At 42.6% G+C, this 27,659-nt stretch overlaps 2 protein-coding genes and 1 non-coding gene across 3 annotated transcripts in view; 2 read left to right on the top strand and 1 right to left on the bottom strand.

Moving 5' to 3' along the window:
• The window catches only part of CENPU (centromere protein U), a 45,635-nt gene that overhangs the window by 8,861 nt on the left and 9,115 nt on the right, over positions 1–27,659 (top strand). The window contains 2 exon segments of the mRNA XM_027837458.1: positions 20,659–20,776; positions 27,057–27,171. Coding sequence (XP_027693259.1) covers positions 20,659–20,776; positions 27,057–27,171 — 233 coding nt within the window.
• Positions 16,432–20,294, top strand: LOC114024425 (charged multivesicular body protein 1b-like). Its single transcript, XM_027837434.1, has one exon. The coding sequence runs from the start codon at positions 16,503–16,505 to the stop codon at positions 17,097–17,099; it is 597 nt and encodes a 198-aa protein (XP_027693235.1). The 5' UTR covers positions 16,432–16,502; the 3' UTR covers positions 17,100–20,294.
• LOC114024595 lies at positions 19,921–20,023 on the bottom strand. The gene has a single exon (XR_003566922.1). It is a non-coding gene; the product is annotated as a U6 spliceosomal RNA (small nuclear RNA).

A 27,659-nucleotide genomic window follows, 5' to 3' on the forward strand; every position in this document is an offset into this window, starting at 1 on the left:
CACTCCCTGCATTCAAGTAAAGCTGGATTCAGTTGGAACTAACCACGGTATCTTGTGGACTTGTCCTGGTGCTCCTGGGATGTAGGTGGCCTTGGAGTTGAGAAAACCTGAGTTCAAATCCTGCCTCAGACATTACTAGTGTCACTCTGGTCAAGTCTCTTACGCTGTCCAGGCCTCAGTTTCCTCATCTGTTAAAATGAATGTGTTGGATTCGGTGGCCTCTCAGATTCCTTCCAGCTCTGTATCTGTCACGCTGTGATCCGTAGATTTTCTCCATGAAGGATTTACCCGTCTGTTGCAGTCTTTTTTCACGTCTTTATTTCATGAGGACCAGGGCAGCCTTCAGGTTCACCATCTGTTGTCCCTCTGGAGAGCTGGCTTGTTGAGGTTGCAATTCTCAGAGACAGAGTCCTGAGCATGATCCATTTATGTTAAGGCCATTCTGGTGATTGTTCTTTAGTTATTTTTCAGTTACGTCTGACTTTGTGACCTCATTTGGGGCTTTCTTGGCAAAAATACTGGAGTGGTTTGCCGTTTCCTTTTCCAGGTCATTTAACAGATGAGGAAACTGAGGCAAATAGGGTTAAGTGATTTGCCCAGGGTCATAGAGTTAGTAAGTAGCTGGGGCCAGATTTGAACTGAGGGAGATGAGTCTTCCTGACTCCAGCCCCAGTGCTCTCTATCCATTGAGCCACCTAACTGCCACTATGCACATATAAGGACAAAGGGCATCAATAAAATATTACTTTCTTATTTAATGTTAAATCTATTCTAGCTTGATCACATCTTAACAAAATTGATTTAACAAATCAATTTAACAATATTTTCAATTTCCCACTCTATACATAGCCAGCCTACATCCTTCTTAATTTCCTTGATAAACCCCTATAGACCACTTCCTGCATTTGTCACCTTTGGGAATATATGTAGCATGTTCCCATCATGTACTTCTCTGTTGAATTTTAGATTAACTACATACAGCTTTGATTCTTACACTGTTCCAAAATTTGCAACTACAGGGTATTCCCAGGAAAACATTTACGTTTAAAAAGCGTAGATGTTTGTGCTGGAGAGTAGCCTAGATCACTAAGCATCTTCCCAAATGCAATCTAGCCTCCTCTTTCCTTCTCTTCAATTTTGGGCCCCACTCATTGTCCATCTGCAGTCCTAGTCCTCGATCTAATTAATGATTTACTGTCTCAATGGACTAGCCTTTCAACTGTTTTTCATAGTCTGGAGAGTAGGCATTCTTCATCCATTTAGTTTTTCCTGTATGGATTGTCAGGCTAGAATCTTTTGATGAGTAATCATGGATCTCACTGAGGAGGCTCTGTAATGTTCTGGGGCTTCATGATATTATTCACAGGCAGGAACAAAATGGAATTGTTTCACTATCAATAGCAAGGAATCTTCATGTTGGGTCTGGGAATTTGAATGAGGAAAAAGTACACCTTTATTTTCACTAACCTCTAACTAAAATTTAACATTTCTTTAAGTTAATGACTTTTTAAAAAAATTATTCTGAGAACAGCTCCCTAGGCATTGCCAGACTGCTTAAGGGGGGCCCATGACACACGCAAAGGTAGAACCCCAGGGCAGTGGGGAATCCTTCTTCAATTTTGATCCTGAATAAGACATTTTCCATGACAGTGATGAGTACCTTTAGTGAGGGTATAAATCTCCCTGGCTTACTGCCTCACAATGTCTCTAATGGTCACTGAACAGAGTTCTCTCTCTGGTGGCAGTCATGAGGAATCATGGACCCTCCCAACACATACGTGAGAGGGTCCTTGGTGGAGGAGAGCTGCCACGGTGGCATTATGTTCTACTGAATCAAAGACTTTTTAGAAAATCAAACAACAGTCACCATGGTGGGAATCTTGTATTCTTGGAACCTTTCGCTCAATTGCGTGACTGTAAATAGGTGGTCTGCTTTGGAAAATCCTTTGCCAAAGCCTGCCTTTTCCCTTCTCATAGTTTTCTTTTTTGTTTGTTTGTTTTTTGTGCAAGGCAGTTGGGGTTAAGTGACTTGCCTAGGGTCACACAGCTGGTAAGTGTCAAGTGTCTCGTCTGAGACTGGATTTGACCTCATGTCCTCCCGACTCCAAGGCCAGTGCTCTATCCACTGCACCACCTAGCTGCCCCTGTCAAAGTTTTCTTAACCCTGGACTAGACGAAGGGCTTCTTAAACTTCGGGGTCAAGACCCACAGTTTAAGAAGCGTTGGTAGAGGGTCTGCACTTTTTTTGTGCCACGGACCTTTTTGGCAGTCTGGGGAAGACTGTGGTCACCATCTCAGAAGTGTTTTTTAAATGCACAAAATAAAATAGATACATTTACAAAGGAAACCAATTACATGGAAATATAATTATAAAAATATTTTTTTAAAAACAGATTTACAGGGGGCAGCTAGATAGAGCACTAGCCCTGGAGTCCCGAGGACCTGAGTTCAAATGCAGCCTCAGACACATAACACTCACTAGCGGTGTGAGTCTGGGCAAGTCACTTAACCCCAACTGCCTCACCAAAAAAAAAAATTGCAGAGCCCAAGTTAAGAACCCCTCCCCTCCTTAGAGCATCATCATAAAGGTTACATAAAGCTGTTTTTCTCTCCAGCCCATCCTCTCCACAGCTGCCAAAATGTCTTCCTAAAGCACAGGTCTGTGAAGGGCCTTAAATGCTAGTCTGGGGAGTTTTATTTTCTCCTGGCAGCAGTGGGGATTTGCTCTTGTTTCCTGTTATTCCCCATCACACACTCTGTTTCAACTAGACTGATCTACCTAATACTCCTTGAGCTAAGTGTTACAGTCTCGGACATCTGTGCATTTCTGTAGCCTGTGCCTGCAATGTCTTCCCTCCTTCCATCTTCTCTTCTAAGCCTTTGCTTCCTTCCTAGCTCTGCTTACATGTCACATACTCCAAGAAGCCTTTCCCAATTCCTCTAGTACTCGGGAATTCTTAATTTTTTTTTTTTTGTCGCAATCTGGTGAAGCCTGAGAACCTCTTCTCAGAATAATGTTTTGGAATTCAGTAAAATACATAGGGGGACAGCTAGGTAGCACAGTGAATGGAGGGCAGGGCCTCGAGTCAGGAAGACTCATCTTCCTGAATTCAAATCCAGCTTTAGACATTTACTAGCTGTGTGACCCTGGGCAGACCAGGCCATGAGTTCTTTTTGCCTCATTTTCCTCATCTGTGAAACAGGCTGGAGAAAGACATGGCAAACCACTCCAGTATCTTTGCCAAGAGAACCCCAAAAGGGGTCATGAAGTCAGATATGTTGTTCAGTCAGCAGCAAAATACATAGTATTTCAAAGGAAAACAATTATAGTCAAATATAGTTATAAAATATATTTTTTAAATAAAAGTTCACATATTCTAGGTTAAGAAACCTTGCTTTGATTGCTAGTGGTTTTACCCTAATCCAATTGTTTTGAATTTTACTGAAATATTACTTAAAACCTCTTTAGTAACTAACTGTTGCCTACCAAATATTCTCCTGTTCCTGAGCGTTCAGAGCCCTCCACAATCCTACTCAGACCTATCCAGACTTACCTCATACTTCATAGTCTGCTGAGGATTCAAATTGTACCACTCTCCAATGCCCATTCTCATCTTTTCCTCTCTCAATTCCAAATTTCTGATTATTTTGTCCCCCCTGCCTAGAATGACCTCCTGCATGGAAAACTGAGAGGCTGAATCTGTATTTTATACATAATGTGTCAGAGGCAAGACTAGCACCAAGTCTTCTTGACTCCAAGGCTGACACTCTGCATGACGCCATATTGTATTCTCTGGATAAATGTAATGATAAGATGACAAGGGCAGGGCCTGGGCTTTTTTTTTTTTTTTAAATCTTTATAGTCCCAGTACTTTGTACATAGTAGGTGCTGATGAGGTTTTGGGGTGCTGGGACCCTGAGAATGCCAAGGCTTTGTTGCCTGGAATGGATTCACACACTCGAGCCTTCTCTTAGTCAAGTGGCAAAAAGTTTACTGTAACACTTTAACAAAAGCGGGCAAAGGTCCTTATGGAACCTGAGGGAGAGAGAGTGTGAGGATGGTGCTGGGGCTTTTATGGAAAGTAGTGCCTGGGGTGCTAATTAGGTAATCGAGGTCCAGGCATCTGGGAGCTATGGATGGGAAAGTGTAGGGACTACGGCAGACACTGAGGGAGTTGTCAGTGGCCTGGACCTTGGGGATCTGGTGCTTAGGGCCCTTGGGCCAGGCACCCCTCTGTCTGTTCTGATAAGAGAATGTGTTCTGCAGCAAGAGAAAATTGTGTCACAGAACAGGAGCCTGCTGAGAAATTGGGAGGCTGCCAGAGACATGATCGTAGGGCTGGGGCCCGAGCACCCCATCAGTGCTTAGTAAGTGTTTGTTGAGTAAGAAAATAGGTATATGGGTTTGTAGTTATTGCTGTCTTTTATTGACATAGTCTCATTTTTTATTTGTACTTTTGGTATCTTCCCCTGTTTGAGAGTTCTTATAAAGTGATACCCCAGTGCGCTCCAGCTCACGTATCTCCAGCATGGATTTCTTCAGTGGGTATTTTGTTCTAGTTGTCCCAGCAGTGTCTTCTCTGAAGTCCTGTTTCTACTTCCTTATTTAGCACGTACTAAGAATACAGTTGGGTGGCCGATAATGGAAATAGGACACACTGTTCCAGCGTAAATCTCTTTGTTGTTCACCTTTCAATTTCATTTACAAATGCTTCTAGGTGCTGTGGACTGTCACATCAGACTTGCATGTTTTTTCTTCCATGAATTTCCACTGCTCTATGTCTTTGATGTCTCAGTCCCCCATGGTTGAAATGAGAAAAAAATCAATATATACTAAGTTGGTGTGAGAGTTAGGCAAGGGTTAAGTTTCCACAAAGATAGAATAGTACAGAGAGTTATAAAAACAACTCAAGGAAGCAGTTACACTGCGAGGTGGGCTTAGCCAATAAGAAGTAAGCTGCAGTGGATAGAGCACCAGCCCTGAAGTCAGGAGGACCTGAGTTCAAATCTGGACTCAGACCAAACACTTGACACTTACTAGCTGGGTGACCCTGGGCAAGGCACTTAACCCCAGTTGCCTAGGAAAAAAAAAAATAAGCAGATAGTTCTAAGAAGACCCCAAAATCAAGATAAGGGCTGATCCAGCCCAGACCAATTGGGGTCAACCCGAGGACACCAGCAAAATGTTATTGTGCGTGCTTAATGAATTTCATTACTGTTAACTGACACACCCCGAATAAAATTAGAGCCTTATTAGCGGATCAAGGGACGTATGACGAGGGATGGGGGGACATAGATGGAACACATAAGGAAGGTTGTAACCTGGGAGGAACAGACCAATCCAGGCCTGGGAGGTTTCCCCAAAACTAACTTCATAAAAGCACTCTCGATTTTGTACTCAGTGCTCTCTCCTCCTGAAGAGGGGTGGAGCCTGCTTCTGGTCAGAAGCATCTAAATCCTCTGGACTTTATAATAAACTTTTCTTGATACTAAATTTTTGGTGTCAAGCATGTTTCTGACAATTTGGCACCCAAAGAACAAAAAGAAAATGATAAAGTGTTGTTGCCAGGAGTGGACCAAGGAACGTAACCTGGTACCATCAGTGTTTTGACCTAAATTTGGATCAGATGAGGGATTGGGTTTGTCAATTGCTAAATTTGTATGTAAATGATAAGGGAAGGGCCTCTCAAGAAGAGAAAGACTATGCCAGTTGCTGGGGCCCAGGGGCTGTAGCCCCAATGGCTACATATTCTTAAGCCAAGCAAAAGGGAAAAGGGTGAGGAAAATAAAAGAGAATCCTCTTCCAACTGGGATCCCCTCTTCCTTACAACCCACCCCATCTAATGCACCTCCTTTGTTTCCCTTTAAGGGAGGTTCCCATGGGTGGTCAGGGAGGGGCAATTGGCTTTGTAAATGCTCCCCTCAGCACTACCGAAGTTAGGGCATTTTAAGAAAGAGATGAAATCACTGACAGAAGACCCTGTAGGACTATCAGAACTATTAGATCGGTTCCTGGGTCTGAACATTTATACCTGGGGTGAGTTAATGTCAATCTTTAACATTCTTTTCTCGGGAAAGGAAAGAGGAATGGTGAGAAGGGCTGCGATAGAGGGATAGGAGAGGAGACACTGTCCTGCAGCAGGAGTAGTTCCAGCCGAGTTGAAATTTCCTAATGCCAACCCCAGCTGGAATCATAATAATGAAGTCCATAGGGCCCATATGCAGGACCTTAGGGAATTAATAATAGCTGGAATCGAGGAGGCTGTCCCAAAATCACAGAATTTGAACAAAGCATTTAAAGTTCATCAGAAAAAGGAGGAAACTCCCTCAGTTCTTGGAAAGGATGAGAGAAAACTTTAGGAAATTCTCTGGCCTGGATCCTTAGGATCCAGTAGCCAAAGGGATATTCAGAGTACATTTTGTGACCAATTCCTGGCCAAACAAATAAGAAACTCCAGAAGCTAGACCACTGGAGTGCCCGTTCTTTGGAAGAAGTATTGATGGAAGCCCAGAAAGTGTATGTAAGGAGGGAAGATGAGAAGCAGAGACAGAAAACAAGAATCATGTTGCAGACAGTGAAGGAAGTAGTAAAGACTGAAGGAAAAAGATATGAGCCAAGGCAAAGACAGGAAGGATAAGGGTAAAGAAGGAAATGAGAACTGGCCAGGGAAGAATGAATGTTATCGATGTGGAAAGTCAGGACACTTTAAGAGAAATTGTCCTGAGAGGAAAAAAGAGAGTGAGCGGCACCTCTCATGACTTTTGAAGAAGAGGACTAGGGAGTTCAGGGGTTCTTTCTCCTTAAACCCAACCAAGAACCCCTGGTTAACCTAGAGGTCGGGGATTCCAGAGAGGACATCACCTTTTTAGTAGACATGGAGGCAGAGAGGTCGTCATTGAGTGCTATCCCGAAGGGAATGAAATTGAGTAAAGATACACTCAAAATCTCTGAGGTAAAATGAGAGAATTTTTATGTGCCAATATTTGAGGAAGCTTTAGTGACAAAAGGAGAGAATGAAGTGACAGGCTAGGTTTTTATATGTGCCTGAGGCAGGAATCAACTTGTTAGGACGAGACCTGATAGTTAAACTAGAAATTAAAGTAATAGATGAACAACCTGCAGAAATTAAGATGCACTTAATGAGCACCGAAGTCTGTAAAGAAATAAATTCAGAGGTCTGGACAAAGGAAGGAAATAGGGGAGGGTATGGACGTTGAACCCCTCAAAATTAAATTAAAGGACCCACAGGCCTTAACACTGCCTGTGTAAGGATGCTTAAGGATGGATCATTAGAATCTTGGATGTCTCCCTTTAATACCTCGGTCCTTCCCACTAGTAAGTCTGACAGTACTTAATAGATTAGTACAAGGACTGAGGCAAGTTAATCAGTTGGTGCAAGTGTGCCACCCTGTGGTTCCCAATCCTTATACTTTTCTAAGCCAAATTCCCTCTACTCATAATTGGTTTGCAGTCATAGATTTAAAAGACGCATTTTGGGCCTGTCCTTTCGACAACAGGAGTAGAGATTTGTTTGTCTTCACCTGGAAAAATGTGGAGATGGGGAGAAAACAACAATATAGGTGGACCCTCCTGCCCCAGGGTTTACTGAGGCCCCCAACTTGTTCAGGCTGGTACTAGAGAAACTATTAGGAAACTTTGATCTCCCCGAAGGTATTAAGCTATTACAATGTGGACGATTTACCTTTGTTAGGAAGAAAAGAATTTGAAGTTACCAAGGTTTCGGTAAAGCTTTTAAATTTAAATTAAATTTTAAATTTTAAATTAAATTTTAAATCATGGTTTGAGGGTGTCATCGAAGAAATTATAGTTTGTAGAAAAAGAAGTGAAGTATTTGGGACATCTAATTAGCAAAGGAATTAGGAAAATTAACCCTGACAGAATCAAGGGCATAGTAGAACTACTCCTCCCTAAGACTAAAAGAGACTTGAGAAAATTCTTGGGACTGGTGCAGTATTGTAGGCTATGGAGTGACTCATATGCACAAATGACTAAGGAGCTATATGAGAAATTACTTGAGGGTGAGCCTGAGCGACTGAATGGGACAGAGGAAGAAAAAGAGAAAGTTAAGCAGATTAAACAGGCTTTAATTTCAGCTCCAGTATTGGCTTTGCCAACTTTAGATAAACCATTCCATTTTTTTGTCACTGTTGATCAAGGAGCAGCTCTTGGAGTTCTGACCCAATGGTGGGCTGGGCAGAGATAGCCCGTGGCCTTTTTGTCTAAATTGTTGGACCCTGTTTGGAGGGGCTGGCCTGAGTGTGTTCAGGCTGTGGCTGCAACTGTCCTATTAGTGGAAGAGAGTAGGAAGTGGACTTTTGGAGGAGCATTAGGGGTGAGCACCCCTCACCAGGTTAGAACCATTTTAAATCAAAAGGCTGGTTGCTGGTTAACAGATTCAAGGATTTTGAAGTATGAGTCAGTCTTATTAGAGAAGGAGGATTTGGTTCTTAGTGCTAAAGTTATGTTAATTCAGTCCCTTATCTTCAAAAGGGAGAAAGAAACTTGTTAGAGTTAGAATACTGTTGCTGGGTGTCATAGATAATCAAACTAAAATTAGGCAGGATCTAAGAGATATACCTTTTGAGACGGGAGCAATTGTTTATAGTTGGCTCCTCAAGAATGATTGAAGGAAAAAGGAAGAACGGGTATGCAATTATAAACGGGAACAACTGGACAATGAGTCTGGGTCCCTACCAAAGAATTGGTCAGCACAAACTTGTGAACTCTATGCTCTAAGTCAAGCCCTAAAGGAATTGGAAGGAAAGGAGGGGATGATATATATGGATTCTAAATATCCCTTGGGGTAGTGCATACCTTTGGAAAAATTTGGGAGGAAAGGGGCATAATGAATAGCAAAGGAAAAGATCTGGCATGTGGGGAATTAATTAAACAAATGTTAGAGAACCAGTTGTTACCTACTGAAATTGCTGTTGTTCATGTGAAGGGACATCAGAAGGGAAATTCACTCGAGGCAAGGGGAAACCCACTTGTGGATGAAGAAGCAAAGTAGGCCAGATTAAGGGAAGGAGGGACTCCCATGTTAAGCTTGGTACCCCATGTTGAACACCCTAAATCCACCCCCATCTTTAGCGAAAAAGAGCTAAAGGAACTAAATGCATTAGAGGCGATAAGAGATGAAGAGGGGTGGTGGATCCTTGCAGATGGAAGAAAAATGATAAACCAATAGCGAGAGAAATAATGGGGGTCCTTCATAAGGGGAGTCATTGGGGGGGGCTCAAGCCTTATGTGATATGATTTTGAAACGATTTGGGTGTATGGGAACTTATACTATTGCTAAGCAAATTACAGAGAGGTGTGTGGTTTATCAAAAAGTTAATCATAAGATTTTGAGGAAACCAGTGAAGGGTGGGAGGAAGATCTCCTTAAGGCCCTCCAAAGTACCGGAATAGATTTTACTGAAATGCCTCTGGTAGGAAGGTTCAGATATTTATTAGTCATAGTTGACCACCTGACAGGGTGGGTAAAGGCATATCCTTTAACTTCTGCTACTGCATCCAAAGCCATAAAGTGTGTGCTAAGGTTTTACTAAGACATTGTGAAGTGCCTGGAGATAAAATGGAAGTTCCATACCCCCTGGCATTCACCCTCCTCTGGAAAAGTGGAGGGAATGAATCAGACATTAAAACATTTTTTGTTTTTGTAAAGAACATTTTGTAAGACATTACAAAATTGGGAATTGAGACGAGGCTACCATGGACTAAGTGTTTGCCCCTAGCTCTAAGGATTAGAACAGCCCCAGTATCGCCTTTTGAACTTTTATATGGTATTCGGTTTCCCAGGAGGAAAAGGAGAAATTCTGTCCTTTCAAACTAAGGATAGGTTTTTAAGAGACCATATACCGGCAGTGTCATCCTCCCTTTCAGAACTCCAAACCAAAGAACTTTTGGCCCAGTTTCCACTGCTTGAGTTCACGGTTCACCTGTTCAAGCCTGGAGATTGGGTACTGATAAAGACTTGGAAAGGAGAGAAGTTTCATCCTAGGTGGGACGAACGTTTCCAGATTGTTCAGACCACTGAGAGTGCTGTAAGAACTGCTGAAAGGGGATGGACACATTATTCTAAGGTAAAAGGACCAGCGGAGGAACCCCTGGAGTGGACGGTAGAAGGAGATCCATCCATGGTAAAAGTTACCTTAAAGAAGAGGCATTAGACTTGATGGACTTGATGGGGAAGGGTGAATTGGTTTGTGTATTCTTTGTTTTTATACAGGCTGCTGTTATAGTTACCTCCTATTTCCTGTCACTCAACTGCTTTCTGCCCTGATATTTGAACTATTTTATATGTTCTAGGTAAAGAGAGCCCGAAATACATGTCACTCCTGCCCCTGGACGATCCTAATTAGACCCCAGAGTATAGGTACCAAAAACATTTTAGTTGGTTGTTTGACCTGTGGTGTCTAGGAGTGGACTGGAAAGTTAAGTGGTTACAGTGGGACTGGCTAACCTGGTGTGGGAATAGGCTGTGCACACAGGAGGTTTGTTGGGATTCCCAGAGGTCATTCCCAAATCCTGCTAGGTTTAGACTCGTCTGTGTGAAGGCTCATAACCAGACCTGGTTCTGGAAAACTTACAGACAGTGACCGGGGAGGACAGTAGAAGGGTGGATACTTCTCAACAACCAAATTTTAACATGGCCGCTCAGATGGCAGTTACCCAGCTAGCTCTCCACCTAATGTTTTGGATGAGTATGGAAGGTTTTCCCTCAGTCGTTGGTTATTATTATGCCTCGAATGATATCCCTATCCATCAGATAGTTTTAAAAAGGAATGTGTCGGTCCAAACCGCTAGTTTTGATACTTGTGCCATAACCACTTGTAACGAGAGTAGAAGTTCAAAGAAGAATTCATAATTATGAAAGGTATATGTGCCCCGAGCCTAATTATGATCAGGAAAAAGATCGGAGAAAGATTCCATGCCCATATTGTTTGGATGTATGGTTCATGACCTCTGGATGGCGATCATATAATGCTCAGAATCATGATAAGAAGGGCTTGACCTCTAAGATTATACTAACAAGGGGACTGCCTCGGGGAAATCAATGCCAGAAAGAACAGTGTAGCCCCAACACTCTCACTTTTGTACATGCTGATGATAAAATTACAGGAATGTATGGATTTGGAATCTGGGCACAGGGAGGCAGGGTAGATCCCACTGGGAGGATAAATATTAGTTTTGCAGACCCAGAGCAGAGAGAACTGAAACCCAGGGAGCCAGGACTGAAAGAAGGTGCTTCCCCTTCCCTGAAAGGAAGTACTAAAACCCCAAGCACGAGAATCAAGACAGTTGAAGTCACTGATCTCAAACAAACTATGGAGATACGAATGCCTGGGTAGAATGGGTAAAGCATACTGTTAAAAAGTTTGAACAGGGGCAGGTAGGTGGCGCAGTAGATAGAGCACTGGCCCTGGATTCAGGAGGACCTGAGTTCAAATGTGACACAATTATTAGCTGTGTGACCCTGGGCAAGTCACTTAACCCCGTATCAAAAAAAAAAAAAAAGGCTTGAAAAGCAATTGCTGTGCCTGCGCATCGGGCAGACCTGCAGCACAAGTTGTACCTTTCCCCTTGGGAATGGACAAAAATGAGGAGGAATTTAAGTGCGTAGTTTGGTTGTTCCAAAACAGCACACAGAGAGATAATTGCTTGGTCTCGGTTGTTTCCTGAAACAAAGAAAGGGAATACCAAAGGAATTCCCATTACTTCTTTACTAAAATCTGGTAATTACTCTGCCTGCCTCTCAAGGGAGTTGGAGGACTACCAGATCCATGGCAATGTATCATGTGCCAAGACCTGGAATGTCACTGGGGACAGGACTGGCAATGTCCCTCAAATGACAGTTCCCCCAGCGGACCTTTGGTGGTTCTGTGGAGGGAGAACCCTCAGACCAACATTACCCGGGAAACGGATGGTGCGTTGGTACAGTTGGCTATACCATTTATGCTGTCATTCATAAAGTCATCCCCAGGGTCCGTCCTCCTCAGGAACCCACTCTAGGGGAAAGAGCGAGGTTGGGACTCCGAAGGGATCATTTGATGAAAGAATTTATCTAGACAGTATAGGAGTTCCTGAGGCGTACCTGATGAATTCAAGGCCAGAAATCAAGTGGCATCTGGGTTTGAGTCCTTTCTGTTAACAAGAATGTAGACTGGATAAATTACATCTATTATAACCAGCAAAGGTTTGTAAATTACACCAGGGATGCAATAAAAGGAATTGCAGGACAATTGGATGCCACCAGCCGGATGGCCTGGGAGAATACAATGGCTCTGGATGTGATCCTGGCAGAAAAAGGGGGAGCTTGTAGGATGTTAGGAAGAACCTGTTGTCCCTTCATTCCCAGTAACACGGCTCCTGACGGGACTCCGGGCCCTACAGGAGCTGACTGCAGCATGCGAGGAGTTAGCCCAGAACTCTGGAACCCATAACCCCATCACTGGATGGCTGGAATCATGGTTTGGAAAACGGAAGGGAAGAGCAGCATCCATCATCATTTCTCTAATCGTAGCTGTGGGAGTTTTAACTGCACTAGGTGTTGCATCATCCTTTGTATCAGAGGACTAGTGCAAAAATTAATAGAAACAGCGCTAACTAAAAATACACCAGTCGGGCCGGCTATGGGAATTCAGGTAACGGGATCAGGTGGAGTTAGGATGATGATTGAGAGAATTAATGGTCATTCCTTCCCCTCTGATGAAGAATTCGAACTGATGCTAAAATGCTTTGAGGAAAGACAACAGGAACAAAAAGTGTGGAAACATAATCCTTTTTGAGAGAAGAGGAGGGAATTGTGAGAGTTAGGCAAGGGTTAAGTTTCCACAAAGGTAGAATAGTGCAGAGTTATAAAAACAACTCAAAGAAGCAGTTACACTGCAGGTGGCCTTAGCCAATAAGAAGTAAGCTGATGGTTCCAAGAAGACCCCAAAATCAAGATAAGTGCCCATCTAGCTCGGACCTGTTGGGGTCAGCCCGAGGACACCAGAAAAATATTATTTCACATGCTTAATGAACTTCATTACTATTAACTGACACACCCCACATAAAATTAGAGCTTTATTAATGGATCATGGGATGTATGATGAGGGACATGCTTGAACATATCAAGGGGGAAACATAGATGGAACACATAAGGAAGGTTGTAACCTGGGAGGAACAGACCAATCCAGGCGTGGGAGGTTTCCACTGAAACTAACTGCATAAAAGCACTCTGGCTTTTGTACTCAGTGCTCTCCCCTCCTGAAGAGGGGTGGAGCCCAAAGCGTCTAAATCCTCTGGACTTTCTCTGTAATAAACTTTTCTTGATACTAAATTTTTGGTGTCAAGCATGTTTCTAACATTGATTGGGAAGGCAGGTGGATGGGACCAAGTACTCACCTTAGTGCTTTTTAAAATAAGTTTGTATTCAGATCCAGGGTCGCCCTTGGTTCCGTGTCTCTCCACTTGGCAAAAAAAAGTTGAAGCATTTGCTGCCTAAGGTGGTTTCTGTGTTTTGTCTTGGTTTTTTTTTGGGGGGGGTGGCACACTTCCTGTTTTGGTGATTGCTTTACTTTGGTTAAGATTTTGCAGATAATGGTGATTGTTCAAGTCAGTATTTTTGCCTTTTTTTCCATTTTCCATTTTTGGATGTCAGTGGCTTGTTTGAATAGGTCTTGTTGAAGCTATTTTGGTCATCTTTATTCCTGTTGACTTTGACCTTTACTGAAGCTAGTTGAGTCTAATTGCACAGACAGCTGATTGTGACATGACTCACATCCATAATTAACAGTTTCCTGTTCATTAAGATTGTGACTCTTTTGAAAAAGGGGTGCATGCAGGCATTTATACATTTATGATACCTATGACAGAAAAAGAGGGAGAAGGCATCTCATCTTTCATTTCTAAAACATGAAGCATATTTCCCAATATGCTTTTTACCATTCTCTTTTGTGTTCACTTTGGAGGAGATAACACTTACTTACCTCCAAGAGACAGACTTCAAGAGAAGGAAATTGAAACAAAGGGGACAAAATCAGAAGCTTGGAGATGAAAGAGGAAAGAAAGGATGAGCATGGGGGAGGAGAGCAGTACAGATTGGCTGGACTGCAGATTAATGAGAAGTAGCATGAGATAACGATTGTGGAGGGCTCCGAATGCCAGGATCAGGAGTATATCGGGAAGGCAATAGTAAGCCACCAAAGGTTTTTTTGTTTGTTTTTTTAAAGAAGAGGCATGATGTGGGCTTAGCAGTGTGTTATCACTGAAAGGCTTAAAGGTTGAAGTGGTACACTCACAATATTCAAGAAGAAAAATCCTAGCTACAGCCTAAGAAATAAAGAGCAGTGTTTTTGAAAGACAGGGTGCAGTAATGATGTGGCGATATGAACAGGATCTCTATAAGATACAGGGAGAAAAGAAATATGTAAACAGTGTTTAAAGGAAAGAGCAAGTTTTTTGACTTGATGTGTGGGAGAAATACAAAAAGTCAGAGGTGTTATTACAACTCCTGCTTAGGGATGGAATTCCCTAGAAAACTGTTGGAAATCAAAGCAGCCCAGCCATTACCATGCTAGACTGAGTGAGGAGGAAAGTTAAGTTTATATATTTGTGTCGTAGTCATATTTCCTCATCTGTAAAATGAGGGGGATTGCCTCTGAGGTCCCTTTTACTGCTACTTATATGATCTAGTGACTACGTGATCTTTTGTCTATGATGATTCTGTGACCTGGGTCAGATTCCCTGAGATATGTCCCTCTGTGTGAATCTGGACAAGTTACAGTTAACCCTCTGAGAGCCTTAGGCTCCTCCTCTGAAAGATAGGAATTGAACACAGTAGTATTCCCATAGCAAGCTGTTGGGATGAATTTAGAGCTCAAATGTAGTATCATAGATCTAGAGCTGAATTGCATGTCACGGTTAATGGTAACCTCCTCATTTTACAGATGAGGAAGTGAAGTCATGTGCGCAGAATTACCCAGGTAGTAAGTGTCAGAGCCAAGATTGGACACAGCTGTCTGGTTTCAGATCCAGCCCATGCTGTTAGCAATCAAGCCAAGGGAACATATATATATACCACTCATTGCAGCTGAAGGGAGAGGTGTGTTGGGAGTAAAAGGACAGAAAATGAGTTCCCAGTTACCAGGACAAAATATTGTGTACTGGATCAGATGCAATCCTGGATTTATTTAGAGTGGAAAGGGATCTTAGCTACTACAACTCCTTCATTTTACAGATAAGGAAAAGTCAAATGAGGTTTGTGCTTAATTGTTTCACCTTGTCACAGGGTGTGTTTGTGTGGGAGGCTTGCAATGACTCTTGTAAGATCAAAAGGCATCAATAAGATTTTTTTTTTTTTTCGAAAAAGAAGAGAAAATGGACCTCTAGCAATTAAAACAAGTACAGCACTAGTGTAAGGCTCCTCAAAGTGCATAGAAAGGCCTCTGGACAGGGAAATTGCATGATCATTTAAAAGCCACTCAGTTCTTTGGCTTTTAAGAAGTAAGTCATTATCCCTCCTGAATAGGGGCTCTTAGAGATGCCCCCCCCGCCCCCCACAGTCTCTATTGAGGTTTGAAATGTGCTAGAAACAGGTGCTGCGCTGGCCCCGCCCCTGCCGGCTACTGATTCCGCCCCCTGACTGACGTAGACCAATGGCTGCTGCTCACATTCTAGCCTTCTCTGGTGCCTGAAGCTAGGGTGAGATACTGCCCCCGCCCTTTTCTTTCTCGTCCTGGTCTCCTCCCCCCCCAGCCCGTGGCCGCTGCTGACGTCTTATCCCCGCCCTTGTTTGAAACTAGTGAGATGCTGCCCCCACCCCTCTTTTCTGCTGGTCCGCCCGTGACTGACTGCGGCTGACACCCCGTCCCCGAGTTAGTGCCTGAAGCTAGTGTGGTGCTGCCCCGCCCCTTCCTATCCTGGCCCCCGCCCCCTATTGACCTGGCTGCCGCTGATACCCTATCAGCTCTTGGTGCTTGAAAACAGTGGGAGATGCTACTCCCCCCCCCCCCCCGCCACTTCCTAATCCTGGCCCCTCCCCCTGCTGACCTGGCTGCTGCTGACACCCTATCACCTTTTGGTGCTTGAAACCAGTGGGAGGTGCTGCCTCCCTTCCCCCCCTTCCTCATCCTGGCCCCGCCCCTGCCTGCTGCTGGTCCCGCCCCTTGCTTGATCTTGCCTTCCCGGCCCTTTGTTTCTGAGCCGGGTTGTCCCCGCCTCCCCTTCCTGGGCCGCCCCTGCTACGTAATCAGTCACGCAAGCACACAAAGCACATCGAAACAGGAAGTGGGATCCAAAACAAACGAGCCGGGCTGTGTGGGCAGCGCTGCGGCCGGGCTCGGGATAGGGGAGGGGGAACCTTCCAGACGGGCTGCCCGACCCGCCCGCGTCGGGCGCCGCAGCCTTTGTCTGTCTCGGCCGTCCCGGACAGAAGCCTCTCTGCGCGGGGAGCCCCGGCCGCCCCGCTCCCCCCCCCCCCGGACCGCGGGACCATGTCGGCCATGGAGAAACACCTCTTCAACCTCAAATTTGCCGCCAAGGAGCTCGGCAGGAGCGCCAAGAAGTGCGAGAAGGAGGAGAAGGCCGAGAAGGCCAAGATCAAGAAGGCCATCCAGAAGGGCAACACGGAGGTGGCGCGCATCCACGCCGAGAACGCCATCCGCCAGAAGAACCAGGGCGTCAACTTCCTGAGGCTGAGTGCCCGCGTGGACGCCGTGGCGGCCCGGGTGCAGACGGCCGTGACCATGGGCAAAGTCACAAAGTCCCTGGCTGGAGTGGTCAAGTCCATGGACGCGGCGCTGAGGAGCATGAACCTGGAGAAGATCTCGGCGCTCATGGACAAGTTCGAGCACCAGTTCGAGACCCTGGACGTGCAGACGCAGCAGATGGAAGACACGATGAGCAGCACCACCACGCTGACCACGCCGCAGGGCCAGGTGGACCTGCTGCTGCAGGAGATGGCCGATGAGGTCGGCCTGGATCTCAACATGGAGCTGCCCCAGGGCCAGACGGGCTCCGTGGCTACGGTGGCCTCGGCCGAGCAGGACGAGCTGTCGCAGAGACTGGCCCGTCTGCGCGACCAAGTGTGACGGCGGCGGCGGCGGCTCGCCGCGGGACTGCGCTGGTTCTCCCTCCTCCCTTCTGTTGCACACAGACACACACACACACACACATATCCATACACACACGCATATCTATACACACACGTCCATCTTGCTCCTGCCGCACTGGAAACCTTGGGCATTGCCAGAGTGCTCGAGGGCTGTTGGTGTCGTGAGATCTGTCCCTTTTAAACGTGCGGGAAGAAGTGTTCACTCGGTGGGATTTTGTAGTCTGCGATGTCGTTTGATCTCTACAGACGCGGTTGAAGATTGGGGGTTACGCTTTTTGCAGGTGGCTTTTTAACAGGACTAGGGTTTAAATAGTGTTGAAAACGGGGCCAGAATGTCCAGCTGTGCATATTGGATTTAAAATCATCTGACCCTTTTAAAATACCGCCTAGGTCTTATCTTTGGAGAGCTGAGTTTTAATTCCCATTCCCATACCTTCTGTCTGCCATGCTCGGTCCAAATAGGGATTGAATGATAATGGGATCGGTTGGAATGTCTCTCTGATTTGGTTTTTTAGTACAAAAAAAAAAAAAAAATTCAGCTTAGAATGTTTCTGTGTTAATATCAAAGGTTATTATTGGCTTTTATTCTCTTTTCATTTGATTTAGTTTAATTAGCAAAAGCATTTTTACCTAATATTCTAACTACTGTTCTGGTGCTGTAAATTATTTGTCTTTACCTGAAAAAAGTACCATGTCACTTCATTTATGGGAGACGTTAAGTTGTGTTTTTGTTCATAAACTCACAGCTATATTTAACTTTCATTGTCTCCAATATGTTGAAACACTAAAATTTATAATGATTTCGTAGCTAACTAATTCTTTTTAGGCTGTATTTTAAAAATATGTTCATTTATGTGTAATTCTGTCAGGTTATTCTCAGATCATTTGACTGTTTTGGGAAAATCCTGGCCTGTGTGGCTATGTATAAGATACAAATATTAAGATAATGGAATGATACAAATTCCAAAATTAAAGCTATGTTTTAAATTCCTGGTTAAATGTTTTTATCCCTTTTGTCTTAAAGCAGCCACTCTTTAATAATTGGAAAAATGAAAAAAAAAACTTGAGTTTTTTTTTTTAGTGGAGCCATAGACAATTTAAATAACTTCTAGTCAGCTGAAAATGGAAAGTGTATTAGTTTTGTATTTTGAATATTGGCTTGGTTGAGGGAGAGTCATGTGAGATTGGAAGGCAGGATAGCTGTTGATGACAACAGCTCAAAAGGAAAGCAGTTTGGTGCCCAGGTGTACTTTACTTTGGCCAGTTTATCCTAATTGAAATGTGTAAGTTAAAATATAGCTGTGATTTTTCCAAGTTAATATGTAGTGGACAGCGATTTGGCAAAATATCAAAACAAATGTAGGGGTCTAGGTTAAAGAAGTATAATTTTTTTTCTCCTTGTTGGAAGATGTCTCCATAAAAGAATTCCAGTGTTTTTTCAAATAAGGAAATGCTGTTGCAGAGCAAATTGTTACAGGAAATCTTCCTGTTGTGAGTCATTGAAGGCATCCAAAGTGCAATTATGGAGTTACTTGTAACACAAGGTGTTTGCCATTTGTAGCAATTATTGTTATTAACTTCCTAACAATTGTTTATTGATAAGAAATGTAAATCGAGATTGTTTGAATCAGCTAAACGCTGTTAGAAATTAAAGTTTTGTTTGTTTGTGACTGATAGTGTCTTGGTACGGGCTCCTTGAGTGTATATTGTGGAAGTCTTATTTTCTTCCTGCTAAAATGGTCTGTTTCTAATTCAGACAGTCTAGGGCTACATAGAAGAGATTACTACAAACCAAAATTCCAAGGGAATATAGTTTTCTTATTTTTCATACCAAGTAATCATAATTAAAAAAGCTCTGTAAGGAGGAAGGAACAAAATTCACACTGTAGTGAATCACAAAATTAGTGGGGGAGGGGTTTGTTGTTTTTTTTTTTTTGTTTTTGGAGGGAAGGGAAGGAGGAAAAATATACAGACAGTTCCCTTAGGAGGGGAAGGGTTGCATTCTTCCCTAGTTGCAGTACTCTGGCTTGGTCACACCTGCAGTATTGCCTTCTATCCTGGACAATAGAGGGCAGAATTTGGAGTAACAGTAGAAGTAAGAGATTTAGGCTTGATAATATCCAAAAAAGGAATATACTGCTTCAGGAATTAATGGGTCCTCCATCTCCTGAGGTCTTCAAGCAGAGGCCATAGTTATTGGGTATGTTGGAAGGGGTTCTTGTTCAACCTCAAGTACTTCCAACTGTTAAATTATGTAACAGAGTTTGGTTAAGTAGGAATAATTGAATGTTGAAGAGACCTGGGAAAACTCAGATCAAACAGGGAAAGAGATTTTAAATGAAAAAGAGGAGAAAAATGTTCAGTGTTCTCTTTTAAAAGTATTACTGAAAGAATTAAATTATTTGTTGGGGAAGGAAAAATGTCTTTTTGGGGGGGGGAAGCTTTGGTAATCATATTAGGGATATTGCCAGCCTTGTGCTTTATTTTTTTAAATGAAAAATTTTTTTTCTTACTATCTGTGTGATCCTGGGCAAGTCACTTTTAACCCCATTGCCTAGCCAAAAAAAAAAATTTTTTTTCCCAGTTAACATTTTCTCTCATCTACCTCCCTCTCACTGAAGAGGAAAAAAAAGAAAATCCTTGTATTAATTATGCATAAGCAAGCAAAAAAAATTCCATATTGACCGTGTCTAAAAATGTGTGTCTCATCCTACATGTTTACCATTCTGTCAATGGGGAGCATTCTTCATCATTAGTCCTCTGGAATCAGTCAGTTCCTTGTGTTGATCTAAAGTCTTAAAATTATGTAACGCTTCATAACTTTGCATGTTATCTTTCCTCAAGGGCCATGCTTAGTGTCTGTTGTTACAATGTTAGTGTATGTACTGCTGAAGTGAGAACAATCCTTGTGCTTTAAAAAAGAACCATTGGGCTTCTCTTCCCTCAGGGGAGCCTAAAATTGAGAAGAGGAAAGGATATGATGCATACTTCTTGGAAGTGACTGTATTGGGTGATTGAACTACCTTTGAAGTCTCATGTTTTTATGTTTTACATTATTACCTTTGCCATGTATGTGCTGGTATTAAAAATCAGTAAACTTTTATTAAATGCCTTCTGTGTGCAAAGCACTATGCTAAGTGCTGTGCTAAGTACAGAAAGGTGTGTGCCTCCACCAAATGTTGTGAATTAGTTTCCTGAAAACACAGCTTTAGACGACAATTTTCCAGGGAGTTTGTTTCAATAGAAACTATACTATAAACGAGTAAGTTGGTCAAAAAGATGTCATAGCAATTGCCATTACATTAAGTGGGAATGTATCTGTAATATATTAATAGCATTATTGAAGATAGGTTTCAGGTGAATCCCTATATGTGCTATGTCCATATGAGTTGTTATAATAAGTAGAAATGGAGAATCCATTTTTCTTTGATTCCTCTTTAAGGCATCCATAATAGCAAGAGTATCCTTATTAAGTAAATGCAATTAAATCTTTAGAGGCAGAGCAATTCAATCATTTGACTTTTTTTCACTTTTAGCTAAATAAAAAACCGTGGCATCTTTCTGGTAAATTACCTTTCCCTGAAGATTTGGATCTCTCAATTATTGGGAAGGTGAAAGAAACTGAGCAAGATGAAGAATTTGGTGATTCCTTTGGTTAGTATGCAAATTTTTAAAAAGCTGATTTAAAACATAGTGTACTGTTAGATACTAGCCTAAAATGTAGAAACATCTTTAAATATAAAAATTCATTACCTATATCTAAAGATTGTGCTGTGAGAAGTGCTTGTTTATTTGAATTAATTTTCCTCATTTTTAAGTGAGTTGAAACTGGGTTTCTGGCATCAATAAGAACATTTTTACAATTGTAGAATTTTTGTTACTTACAAAACAGTTTTTTAAGTTTATTTTTGCAGCAATGTGCACTGCTATGTAGGGCAAAAAGGGTAGGATGGGTTAGCTGGTGAACAAAAAAACATTTCTTGCTCAAATGAGGGGGTGAGAATTACCTAGGATGAGCAGTACTGAACATAAATTAGTATTAGTTTTTGTTTTTTTTTCCAGTTAGTTACCAAGTATTTGTTAAGGGCTTCTCCATGCCAGGTACGATGCTAAGCACTGGGGATAAAAAGAAAGGCAGAAGATGGTCACTGTCTTTGGAGGATCTCAAAACCAAGGAACTCCCACTTGCAGTTCTGCTATATTCCCCTTGTTCCCAGGGATTCTTGGGATCCACTCAATGATGTTGTGTCTTGGTTTTCTTGTCAGTTAAGGCCTTTCTCATTCTACTTCCCTGACTGTCTCCAACCCCTCCCATCTAATGACCGTTAATCCCCAGCACATACCATGACTTCTTTACCCACAATTTTGTGATTTATCCAGTCTAGGAGCTTCCTTCCATTTGTAAGCCAAATCTGTGCCCTCTAAGGGCTAGAGACCTGGGCCCAGCGAGAATTTGCAAATACTATAGAAAAGAAACTTATCTGGCTATCGTCTAGTTCTTTTCCCAGAGAGTTTGGTGTTTATTTTAAAAGAAAAAGCAAATTATGGTTTTGCTACAAATACTGAGCTTTTACAACCATTATGATAAGACATCAGTATTCATTCTCCATCTTTGCTCTCCTCTGGACCAGCTGGGTATAGGTGTGGTGAGCCATGTTGGTGACTAGGAGAGTGAGCGTTTCTCCGGGAGTGCCTTTTCCTGGGTGGAGGATAGAACGTTGGCAGTAAACAAAAGACTAGGTTGAGTCAGGAGCCACAGTTTCTTGGGAATGCCAAATACAGTGGAGTTGAGAGAAGAGTAGGAAGCTAGGATCTATTCTAAAGAAGTGTTCCAGGATAGAGACATCGGAAGGCCCATGCCTATAGCTGCATCTTGATTTTCATTGGTTGGTCACATGCAGTCCTTTTAGTAGGCAATTAGTGTTTCTCACCCTGCCATACACTGTTATGTGGGCCTCTGAGATCTCCAGAATATGGCAACACCCTGATTAATGCTACTGGTGCAGTGAATCTATGGAATGAATTTTGATAAGACAAGGGATAAGAACTTGAGAGAAATTAATATTATACTAATAACTGATTACTAATTTGTGACCTATCCTTTTCTTCCTATTTCTGTTAAGACTTAACTCCTGAAAAGTTGGGCAGTTCTAGAAGGATGTAATAATAGCTAATCTTCTAGCCCACAAGGCACCGAATAGGTTGGGTGGAGACCCACCCAACTGGGAAACTTAATTTCTGTTTAGAGTTTAAACAGAAACCAGTCTGGGCAAGTCCTTACCCAGGAAGGAGGAACCCCTATGCTTCATGCCCTCCATTAGAGTTTAGGGCAACCCATCTCTTGAAGGAGAAAACTAGCCAGAGAGGTCTGGATGGAAATGGCTTCCCCTCTTGATCAAGCCACATTGTCTGCGGGAGACTAATGATCAATCCCACCTCCTTCATTAGATGTCCACCAATCAGGGTTGAGTTTCACTTGTCAGGGGAGTTCCCTCTCAGAAGGTATACATCTGATTTAAGGTGTTTGAGAATCTTGCTTGGTGTCTGCTTCCTGAAAGAAACCACTGACTGTCAATTTATTGATTATTAGCTAACTTAGTTTAATAAGTTGATTAATTACCTGGAAACTGTCTCTCAGAGGTATTATTTGTCGAAGACTGGACCTGTGATTTCATTGATACGTGGTTGATAACGACCTTAATAACTGACTTCTCCTGTGCTAGAGCCCCTACTGTCACTGAATCCATTCAAGGACTCCCATAAGACAGGCCTGCACAATATAACAGCCATCTGGCTGCTAGTGGCCTGTGACCCTCAAGAAATGTAGGGTTGACATTATGCATGCTCCTGTTTGTCATGTGACCTGCAGCAACCAACTGTGTCATTCTGTCTGTAGTCTAACTTATCTGCTGCCCGAAGTTGTGCAGGTCTGCTATAAGGACTCATTTCCATGGATTTCCTATGTCATCTCGAACAAGAACCCTGATTTACATCACCTTTGTGGACTCCCCCATTTGCCACACTGCAAGTCAAGATCACTTGTCTATTTCCTATCAACCCTAATCTAACCCTGTATCGGTCACTCCCTAATGCAGTACTGCAGTGGTGACATCTCATACCATCCATGTAATTTGAATATGCTATTTCCTAGTGTTGAATTTTGCTAAGGTAATTTCTACCAATTCAATTTTTGAAAACTATATATTTCACCCCTGGCCTTTCCTGGCCCCTGTCACCATTGCTAATGTTTTGGGAGGACTTAACTATGTGGAAACTAACCTGAAGCTAACCCTAGAGGCTACGAAACTCCCTAAGTACAGGGGCTGAGTGGTGCTACAGCCCAGGAAAGCTTTTGTAGGGATGGAACTAAGCCTGACTTTGTCTATCCAGACCCCCAAGAACTCACCATAAGGTGCTGTTGGCCCTTTGCTTTCGGCTGTCTTTCCAGTTTCACTGGGCATTCTCCCCCTTCCCACGCTGTGATTCAGCCAAATGGGCCTTCTCGATCCTGGTGGATGATGTTTGTGGGTCTCTGTGTTTTTACACTGGCTCTCTCCCATATCTGGAATGCATTCTTGCCTTACTTGCACTTTGTAAAGGCCTCATCCTTTAAAAGGTGTTATCTCAGGCATCATCTTTTTTTTTTTCAATCAAACAAAACTTTACTACAGAGGCTTGAGAAGTAAATAAATTAGAGGTGAGGGGGGCCTCCTCTCCCAAAAGGGTATGGACAACTTCTTCTTACTTCTATGAGAAATCTAATACAATGAAAGTATGCATTGGATCAAACAAGAAACAGAAAGCTGTGCATCATCAGTATAATGAATGGCAGGAAAATGAGGTCAGAAGAGGCAGAAACTCTAGCTTTTCTTCAAAACTAGAAAGCGATAGGGCCAGATAAGTTACATAATCATTGACTCAAACACTTCATGGTGGCACATGGATTAAGAGCAAAACACTCTTAGCTTCCTCTCAGGCATAAGCCAAATCGCATCTTTCTCAAGAGAAGGCATGGCATTGCTACTAACAAAAGATAGGAACAACACTCAGAATACAGGGCATGTTCTTTCAGCAAAGCATTCACCCCTTGTCTCATGTGGAAAAAAAAATCTATAAACACAAGGAAACAATATCTGAGGATCAAAACGGACGTATTATAAGAGAAATGATTATTACTAACCAGTGATTTGGGGAGATTCAGAGCTCCCCTCTTCTTTAAAAAGTCCTGATTTCAACAGTTCACTTTCTGGTAGGGCATTACTGATAATGAGATTGGATTAACTTTTGTAACAAACTTGTTCAGACTTTGCCCAAGTGGGGAAGCCATTATGCTGTACTCAGGTATGGGTGGTGGTAAATTCTTTAACTAGATTGCCCAAGACTGGGGGTGGTCTTGGTGTGGGGATAGTCTCTCTTTGACTTGATAATACTCTCAATCCCTCATTATAATCATTCATTCATTGTTAACCCATTGGAGTTGATTACCACCCTCAGGAACACCCCTCTTCCAAAAGGCATAGGAGCTGTGAGCCTGTCTGCCCCATTGCCTTTGGCCTTCAGGAGTGCTACTGGTCCTTTTGTTAACATTCTGGAGTTATTAATAAAATGATTAAATTACCCAGAAGTTGTCTTTCAAACTTTTTAACCATCACAGTTAAGAGGTCTCAGGAGTACAAAGAGCTATTTGTTAACCATTTGGTAATTATGTCACAAAAAGCACTGTGACAAAGGGTCAGGCATCATCTTCTTCATGAAGTCTTTCCTCACTCCTGCTCCCCTTTGGTTGTTCCCCTTCCCTGCTATGAGTTAGTATCTTCCCTCCCACTACCTTGTATTTAAATAATTTGTATGTTGGTATTTATTAACTTTTTATTTCTGCTGTGTAACATTTTTATATGTACTTATCTCCTCTATTAGAATGTAAAGCTCATTGTGAGTAGGGATTGTTTAAGTAGTTGGACTTGAATCCCCAGGCAGTGCCTGGCACATAGTAGGTACTTGATAAATACTAGTTAATTGATTGCTTATCACAAAGGTAGTTCAGTAAACTTCTCTTTTCTCTGTCTCTACAAGTTTATCATGTTTTTCATTTTTCATTTCTGTGCAAAGTACACCTTTACCCACAAGCCTCCCTGATACTCTGTGCTCAAGGAAGGGAAGCCCAGTACTTGTAATTCTTACTTCCTGGTGACACCCAGAACACCTCCGGTATCTAGTCAGTTGGTAAGAATATGGTCTGGAAGACCACAGAGGAAAGCAACTCCAGCTTCCCCCATGCAGTGCTGCTGCTCAGGGTGTCCTGCCAGCTGCACCCCTGGAAATCCTAGCCCCATGTCCTAGGGGGTAAAGGTGCCCAGCAAGAAGAAAGGCAGTGCGGGGCACACAGCACGAAGCTGGGCTTCTGGCCAGTGGACACATGTCAGCACAGGGAGCAGATCAGACGAGCCCAGTGGCTCTGGTCTGGCTCCTGGGACTCATCCTCTTCTAGTTGGCTCTTCAGTTCAGTTTCTTTGGAATTGCCCAAGAGCCTCCTTGAGAGGAACTGCGTGATAGCATGGAAAGGTGGAAGGAGGCCTGGATCTGGACACACAGGACGTCCCTTTGAGTCCCAGTTCAATCACTATATGACTTTGGACGTGTTGCCTAACCCCCGAGCCTCAGTTTCCTCCTCTCAGAATTGAGGGGACTAGACTAGAATTCAGCGACCCCTCCACCCGCAATGTAAGAAACGCCAAATGGGTCGAAGGGTGGAAAAAGTTTAAGAAGCCCTGGACTAGATGACCTCCCTGCGCCCTGCCAGGTGATCCTATGAATTTCCTAGAACCTGTCTGGCCATCCTTGGGTCAGCAAGGTTTTAACCGTACCAACATAGTTCCCTCAGTATTTATTTCAAGTAAAATGCAGGAGACCTACCATAGGGTACTGTAGGACAACAATAGTAATAGTTAATAATTATATAGCCCTTGAAGGTTTGCAAAAAACTTTGTAAATATCTCACTTGGTTAAGATTTGTTCCATACTATCATCAATCTATGTAATTAAAAAACATTTAAACATTTTAGGTTTTTTTCCAATTAAAAGCATATATTTTCTCTCCCACACCCATTGATTAAAGAAAATCCAAAACAAAACTTTCCTTGTGATAAACATAGTCAAGCAAAACATTCCTACATCGGCCATATCCAAAATTAAATATCTTATTTTGCATCTTTCCTGTCAGGAGGTAAGTAGCATAGTTCATCACTGGTCCTCTAGAATCATGGTTGGTTATTGCATTGACCAGAGTTCCCAAGTCTTTCAAAGTTGTGTGTCTTTACAAGTCTTTAAAATATTACTGTAGAAATGGTTCTCGTGACTCTGCTTAGTCTGTATCAGTGCAAATGAGGCTTCTCGGATTTCTCTGAAGACGTGTATCCTTTTGGTCATTTCTTATGGCAATGATACTTCATTAGTCATGTATAATAATTTGTTCAGCTATTCCCTAATTAATGGGCACCCCTCCCCCGCAGTTTTTAGTTCTTTGCCGCTGTAAAAAGAATTGCTATAGGCCAGTTTACATAATGTAATGAATTTTCTTTACTTTGTATACTTTGTGGATGGCCTTTTTCTTATCTCTTGATAGCAGTAGAGGGTGTGGGAACTTGCCTAGTTGAAGAAAAAGTGAATCCTAGCACCGTTAAAACTGCCTAGTTGCTATTCTTTCATTAAACATTTATCTATTTTCCAGGAGTTTCCATTAGCTTTGAAAGAATTCACATCAAAGTCCACATGTGGACAAAGTAGTTTGACTTCTTTGCCATTAAAAAAAGAAAAAGATGGATAGAAGCTTCCCTCTGAAGTGAGACTCTTGTTTTGACCCCGTGGTTTTTGGGAGCACATGTTAAGTTACAGCTCAAATGCCGTTTCAGCATTGTCTTTCTTATTTTTTATATAGCTGCCCCTTTACATAGTACTGCCTTGTATTCAGAAGCAGAGGAAACCTGCAGACCTGCTGAGTCCCTGATTCCTTCATTTGTTTCCCCTTCACCCGGAAAAAAGGCTAGAATGAGGTACGTTGAGGGCAGCTGCCTATGTGTGTCTAATGGGATTGCTGAAGAACTCATTACAGTAATTGCTTATCAAAACCTATAGAGGGCAGCATCAGACAACGGGCCTTAGAGTCAGTCCCATCTCTCTGCATACTAGCTGTGTCACACTGGACTGGTCACTTCCTTAGCCCCTCAGGGGCCTAGTCAGCTCTAAGATGCATCACTGCAAAGCAGCCCATTGGCATTGGTGGAGGGAGTTTTCCTCTTGGTACATCCCTAAACCGATAGGTCTAAGACAGACTAAAGCAGGAACTTGCTTCTTAAAGTTATTAATTAGCAGAACTTTCAAACTCCTTTAACGTAATTCAGAACCTGATTTTTTTTTCTCCCATCAGAAAAATTGTGGATTGAAAATTTAATTCATTGCTAGTCTAATCAGAGTATTCCAGAAACGTGGAAGTAGAGGAATTTAGTTTTAAGTTTAAATCTGAGGTTTAATCTGTATGACT

The sequence above is a fragment of the Vombatus ursinus genome, unplaced genomic scaffold (genome assembly GCF_900497805.2).
Source record: "Vombatus ursinus unplaced genomic scaffold, bare-nosed wombat genome assembly UNPS02014821.1, whole genome shotgun sequence".
NCBI classification, from domain to species: Eukaryota; Metazoa; Chordata; class Mammalia; order Diprotodontia; family Vombatidae; genus Vombatus; species Vombatus ursinus.

Coding starts and splice junctions, on each gene's coding strand:
- LOC114024425 (XM_027837434.1), top strand. CDS start 16,503: ATGTCGGCCATGGAGAAACACCTCTTCAACCTCAAATTTGCCGCCAAG.